Source organism: Crocodylus porosus, unplaced genomic scaffold (assembly GCF_001723895.1).
Source record: "Crocodylus porosus isolate Cpor-Errol unplaced genomic scaffold, CroPor_comp1, whole genome shotgun sequence".
NCBI classification, from domain to species: Eukaryota; Metazoa; Chordata; order Crocodylia; family Crocodylidae; genus Crocodylus; species Crocodylus porosus.
The window spans coordinates 13,075,863-13,082,870 of NW_017728948.1; the positions used below are offsets into that span (position 1 = coordinate 13,075,863).

The following is a 7,008-nucleotide window of genomic DNA, read 5'->3' on the forward strand; positions in this document are numbered from 1 at the left end:
CTGCAGGCTGCTTCATCCATACACACATTGGCTGCAGGTCCCAGCTTTCTTCAGTAGGGGGGTCCCAAGCATGAAGTGCTATCTTCCACAGCCTGATCTGCTGGTCCCAGGATCTGCGGCTGTACTTCTTAAATTTGTTGGGGGTTCTAGGGTGAACTCCTGGTATCCGTTGGTTCCTACACAAACAACCACGTCAACATGTCTGTATACTCAGTGTCCAATTCTACAACTGATACATCACGGACACAAACATACCAAACATGGGACTATGCGGTTAAGAGTTACTAATGCATAATACAGGAAGTTATTGCAACAGGTATTGTTATACTTCCTGTGCGGACTGTGGGGATTTCAAAAAAACTATCCAGAAGCTGTAGGCAGCGTTAGCAATTCAACAGGTGGTATGCTTTGAAAGAGTGAACACTGAACCAATGTTACTCCAAGTTGAGGTTAGGGGGGCACTGCGCAACTAGGGGCAACATCACTGTGTCTTGTACTCAAGATCCTGCCTGCTGATGATCTCTTGATCTTCTTTAACCACCAAGAAAAACATGCCTGTTTTTCTTGGTTCATTTTAGAGTAGATTTTCTGTGGAGTCAAGAAGGAATAAAAAGCAAGGAATTATACCTAGGCTAAAACATACTGTATTTTATCACATACAACACACACCTATTCCCCTGAAATTCAGCTGTTGGAAATTAGAGCGAGCATGATATTTGAGGAAATATGGTAACAGCAATTTCTGCAGCTTAACCCTCTTCCAGGAGACAGCAAAAGTTAAAAGTAAAGCTGTGTATGCTGCATTCAGGGCTTCTCAGGTGTTAGATCTGATGCTCCGACTGGGGACCACACAGGCCAGGGTGGAGGTTTAAACTAGGGATCCACCAATAGAGATTTTTTGGGCTGATACCAAGGGCCAATTTTTAAACAGCCATACTGGCCAATATCGATCTGATTGCTGATATGCAGAACAGCAGCTTGGAGAGCAGCATCCAGCTGGTAAGCCTGTTGTGGGGGAATGGGTAAAGGGAGATGGGTAGATCAAGGCCCCCGCAGTGAAGGACGAAGTGTTGTTGAGGCTGGGGCTGCATAGCCAGAGTGGGGTGGGGTCGTTCAGGGGATGCTGGTGGGAGGGCAGTGGCTCTCACCATTGCACATAACCCAGGAGGGCGTGGGGGACACGTGCCCCCCAGTTCTGTACACGAGGTGAGGGTGGCTGCCACTGTGGGCTGAGGCTGGGGGTGGTGCCAGGCTCTTTCTGGCTGGGGGGTGGGGATAGGCCAGGGCTGTGCTCGGGGCAGGCAGTGGCACTGTGACTGGGGTTATGGTGAATTTGGGGTTTACTAGCCTCCCCTATAACTCCCCACCTGGCCACCCACCTCGAGCGGAGCCCTAGTCCAGTCCCCACTCCAGGAAGAGCCTGGCACTGCCCCAGCCTGCAGCAGCAGCCTGCCTTCATCCTGTGCACAGATCCAGGGGGCACATGCCCCCCATGCCCTCCTGGGGTGCATACAGCAGCTGGAACCGCCCCCCAGATGAACCGTGGCTCTGTCCCGCTCCCCACCCCGTCATGCCCCAGCTGTGCAGCGCCTGCCCATGCTTCAGCTCCACTCCCACCCTGACCGCGGGGGCCTTGGTCTGCCCCTCAATGGCCTTTTCTTCCCCAAGGCCCCTTCCCTCACAACAAGCTTACCAGCTGGATGCTGCTTTTCATGCTGACATGCTGCAGTGGCTGCACATGGCATCTATCGGCAACATTATCAGCTGCATCAGGCAAAAAAAAATTATTTCTGATAATGTCACCTTTCCTTATATTGATGCCAATACAATATGGGACCGATGTATCAGTGTACCTCTAGTTTAAACTGCTCCCCAGTCTTACTTAGCCTGCCCAGGCCTGGCCACAACCCCCACCCCCCTAGCTCAGCTTCCTTCCAGCCAAGGGCCCCCCAGCTTCTGCCCTGAGCCACCATAGGCATGTTTCATAGTTTCATAATATTTTGGGGATAAAAGGAACCTGAACAGATCATCTAGTCTAACCCCCCACCACTGGCTGGAGAACACGCTGGGATCACACAACCTCTTTTTGAATTTACCCAAGGTAGGAGCAAGGACCACTTCCCTAGGAAGTTGGTTCCAAATCCTAGCCACCCTAACAGTGAAATAGTGCCTCCTAATCTCTAACCTGAACCTATTCTCCAGGAGCTTCTGGCCATTGTTCCTCGTCACCCCAGGTGCTACTGGGGGAATAGGGCCCTTCCTATATGCTGCTGATCTCCCCTAACGAGTCTGTAGGCATCCACCATATGGTAGGCCACTGTAGGCATTTCCAGAATCAAAAGTGAACATCTATTCACTTGCTTGCCAGTTCAATTTATGCAGGTTAGACTAACCTGCAAAGCTTTAACTGATTCAGGTTCAGGTTTTTTGAATGTCTGACTTAGTCTTTGTGGCAGGTTCACAAACAGAAAGAAATGCAAGGATAAGGGCTTTATGATGGATACCTACAGTGGAATCAATGCCTGTTTTTGCCTAGATATGCTTTCCTATTTGTTTGCTCAGATGTATAAAATCCCCATTTAAGTTGGCCATGCAAAAAAAATAGTTGCTTTTATGCAAATCTGGCAGTTTCATTTTACGTTACTTGGATTTAAAACCCAGTCATGCAAGATCTGCACACACATCAGCTGTAAGTGGAAATTCAACAACAGGAATGTATAATGCACATAACTGCAACTTACTTTGGAACTTCTTTAATGTATCTATCATACGCAAGTGTGTTTTTCCCAAAATTGATCTGTTTTTGTCTTCTCCTCAGAACCACTTCATCCGTTTCCCTTTCCACTGGTTTGGTAGAGTCATTTGAAACAGAGCTAGGAAAAAATATATAGTTGAAATGCAAAGCTATAGCTTTTATACTATACACTAGGGCTACAGAAACTTAAAAGCATCCAGCATGATCCTCTCATTTTCACGTCTGTAAACAAAGGCAATTGACGTCACTGGGGTGAAACAGATGAAAAACTAGAACTAAGGGATGATGCAGGGTGTCCCCCCGATGAAGTAATTATTTTTGATTTAACATGCAAGTTAGCCCATGTCTGCAAACTATAGGAGTACCATACCGGGAACTGAAGGTTAGTTCTGAAACAAGGAAACCACTGCTAGCTGATGCTGATGTGCTCACATAACATCCTCCTATGGATTTAAGTTATAGGTCTCCATAAGGCAGAATGCAGGTGAAAATTTGGCCTGTGTTATAAGGAGGCCAGATTAAATCATTTTATGGCTTTCTCTGAAACTATGAAGTTACAAAGAGAAAAGGAAAATTCCTTATATACTGGAAGATATTTCAAGCGAAAACCTACTGTACCTTACGGATAAGCAATTTGCTGTTTAAAAGCAACAGACTTTGGGATGATGTTGCCAGTGATTTTTGTAGTAGTTCCAAAAAGAATTTCTCACTGCCTTTAAGTTTCATTTTGAATTGAGAGTTTGAGAATTTATTTGGGCCTAAAGGTTCAACTCAATATTGAGAAATTCAAGAGACATTGGGAAGAGAAGAGTCAAGATCCAGGATAATACTGACTTATTTCCTACCCATGTTTACAAAGCCTTTGATAATGTATGAAAAGTGCTCAGAGATCCCACAAGAAAGGCAGAAAAGATGCAAACTATTGTTATTAAATGATTATATGATACCTACTTTCCATTTTTTTTGTTGTCCAACCTCTTCATGGTTTTGCCTTCTTCAACTACGTTTCCCCTGTCTGAACAACTTGAAAGGGACCTAGAACCTTCTAATGATGGAAAGCTGAAAAATAATTAAGATACCATAAGCATCTCTTGCCAAATTTTTCCTTCTAATTTGTCATTAACTGACAGCACTTTAGGGTCTCTTTAATATCCCAGGTTTGTGGGACTGAAAAGTAATGTAAAATTTAAAATTACTTTAAGGAACACTGCCATCAGCAGCAAAGCAAGGACATAATTAGGAGGGAAATCCTCTGTAAGTAGTACGGGATCCCACAATAAGAGGAATTTAAAGATATTAATGTAATATTAACCATTTTTCTTTTGAGTTTCCCCAATGTTTTTCTTCTCAGGAAGCTGTACAATCTGACACCCAAAGCAGTTCCAATTCTATGAGTATCCTGCAACTTTGCAGGACATAAGAGGTAGAGTGAAGAGTTGTCTCAACCAACTAAGTAGCGTTTAACTTTTCAGCCATACTTTGGCTCCCTGCCCACCTTTCTAATGGTAATCCCTTGTCCACTAAATCCACCTCTGTGTGCTGTCATACTATCCATCAATCATATCCTCTCTTGTTCTTGTTTTTCAGTACTTGATACCTGGTGCTGGTAATAACAAAGAGGTACTTGAGTTCTGTATAATGCAAAGATTGAGTGGATACATATTCCTCTTACACTACCAGAAATTGAAGGTGGTGTCACTATATGCACATTTGTGTCAAGGTCTCCACGTTACCCTCAAATAATTTAAGTATTTTTTCTGTGGAGACTATTCCTAAAGAAAGACTCAAGAATCTCTGCTAGTACATACTGGATTCTTCCTAACCTTTCTTCAGTTATAATCAAGAGAAGCATTTATCATTTTTCCATATTCCCTTTGATACCGTTTCTCCCATAACTTGTGCAACACAATACTCAAAACTCTACAAAATACTCTAGAAATGTGGTACTTAGAACTGGACAAAGGACATCAACAGATGAAACTTTTATGCTACTGTAAAAAGATATATATATATATATATATATATAAATGGACAGATACAAGCTCCTAAGTCTGGGTAACTTTGTCTAATCCAATGGAGAAGTATGCCTAAAGGAATCAGGGATAAAACTAGCCATATAAATTATACTGGTTTAGGTTCTGCCTTTCCACATTCTCTGTCCTCATCCAAAGTCTACCAGGAAGTTTGCTAGCCAGTGAGAACTCAATCTCTTCTAGCCTGTGTTCTATTCCATTCCCTTTGTGTTAACTGCCAAACATCAAGGGTTACATATTTATCTTCACCATTTCCCCTGCCATGCATCCAAAAATAAGCAAAATGGAGAACACGTGGAACAAAAGCCACCTCATCTCGCATCATTCTAAGTGGTGCCCGCATAAGGATATCAAGGAAATAAACTTTTACTTCCATATTATGGTGCCACTGAACAGTCAGCATATTAATAAAGTAAGTGACTGCCAATTTTATCTCATGGCTGTCCTCAATCACAGCAAAGGATATGACAACAACACACAAAAATGTACTGCTTCTTATAGAAATGTTCAACTACTACAGATGAAACTTCAAAGATACCAGCAAATAATGGTTTCAAATTACCACTTCACCAGGCATAAATTTCTCTCTTTCTTTGAGTAGAGTGCTTCCTGATGTTATTACACATATATAATAAATTAGGTAGACAGACTGAAAGCTCTCATATAAGAGGTGTTATCTATATATAGGAGAAGCAAGATTTATTTTGGTAAGATGTTTTGCTGGAACAACTCCAATGTTAAAAGAGGTGTTAGAAAAATGTTAGACAAGCTTGCAGGCGCAAAATGCTTTTATCTCTGGCCAGGGAAAGAAGCAGACCTGAAGAAGGGCATTTTGTGTCCAAAAGTTCATCTAACATCTCTCCCTACTATACAGTTTGGTAATGGTTTATTGACCAAACAAATCCTACTGCTTGCATATTCCTAGGCCACCTACAACAACAGCACAGTATTACAAAGACGTATTGTTTGCTGGTTTTATGCTACTTGTGTAAACATGATTTATTAAATGTAATAAAAAAGTCAAGTCCAAAAATTGTGTTTCTGGAGAAAAAAAAGAAGTGACAACTGCACTTCATTTGCAGGTGTTTTACTAAGTCAAGTAACTGAACCCCTAACAATCTTTTCACATCACAATCAGAAACACAGAAATTCAGGATGGAGTTTTACCCCATGATCACAGGGGTACAGATTTGCCTTCCTCTGCAGCAGGGCCAGGGGTGGCCCTCTACCTGGGCTCTCTTGAGCCTATACTGACATTTCACAGAAGCAGGGCTGTTGGCTGCCGTGGTTCCCTGCTTTACCTGTGGCAGGTTAGGGTGCTATGTGTCAGGGTCGACGGTAGTCTCGTGTAGAGTTCAGATGACGGTTTGTATGGGATGGCTTGGATAGGGATGATCCCGCCTCAGGCAGGGGGCTGGAGCAGGTGACCTCTGGAAATCCCATCCTGCCCTACTTCTCTATGATTCAACCGACATGGCGCACCTCTCTACCCTGTCGTCCAAGCGTCCACCGCGACATTCATCCAAGGCAGGGGAACCCGAGTCATTCCAGCTCCTGCGTTTCTGTCCTTGGGCCCAGAGGGCTGAAGGTTGCGCAGCGCTAGAAAAGACGAGTCTCTTTTAAGAGTCAAGCGGGATAAACTTATTGCGCTGTCAACTTATTGGGCTGCAACAACGGCTGCTCTGCCCAAAACCCGGAGAGCCGGGGTGCAAGCCGGTGGGGTGCAAGATGCCCCCGCGAACATCACCGTGTCGGGCACCGAGCTGCTCCCCGCCATCGCTCTCCTCCAAAAGAGGAGGGAGGGGAGGAAAGAGATCAAGAGACACAAAGACTTGCACAGCCCCCAGGACCCTGGCAGCCCAGGGGGGTCTCAAGCCATGTTCTACCCCGGCAAGACCCGCCAGTGCTTGGGCATGGACCACCCACCCCGGCTGCCAGCTCTCCCTCCCCTGCCACCAATATAATATGCCTCCCCTTGCCCCGGACGAACGACCACAGAACTGCCCCCCCCACCTGCGCGGGCCGCCCGGGGCGCGCGGCTGCTCCCGGCGGAACATTGCGCGGCCGCAGCTGGAACAGCTGGGCTTCCCTTGAATGCTGGCACGCATGCGCCACCAGCGCTCCGCCGAGGAGACTGACAGCACCGCGCGCATGCGCTCCTGCTTTCCTCCGGGCCAATTGACGCGCACGCGCACTATTGGCATTAGTCGGACCCCCCCC

General features: G+C 45.3%; 1 protein-coding gene across 6 annotated transcripts in view; it reads right to left on the reverse strand.

The window, feature by feature from the left end:
• The window catches only part of LOC109322304 (histone RNA hairpin-binding protein-like), a 20,806-nt gene extending 13,913 nt beyond the window's left edge, over nt 1-6,893 (reverse strand). For 5 of the 6 annotated variants that reach the window (XM_019553361.1, XM_019553362.1, XM_019553365.1 and 2 more), the window contains exons 1-5: nt 6,802-6,893; nt 6,271-6,387; nt 3,707-3,814; nt 2,742-2,873; nt 27-176 (exon numbers count right to left, since the gene is read on the reverse strand). In XM_019553361.1, the coding sequence (XP_019408906.1) occupies nt 27-176; nt 2,742-2,873; nt 3,707-3,814; nt 6,271-6,387; nt 6,802-6,845 (551 nt within the window). In that variant the 5' untranslated portion in view covers nt 6,846-6,893. Of the gene's footprint in view, nt 1-26; nt 177-2,741; nt 2,874-3,706; nt 3,815-6,089; nt 6,388-6,801 lie in introns of those variants that run through there. The other variant, XM_019553364.1, reaches the window with a different exon arrangement.
• Between the last annotated feature and the right edge of the window lie 115 nt (nt 6,894-7,008).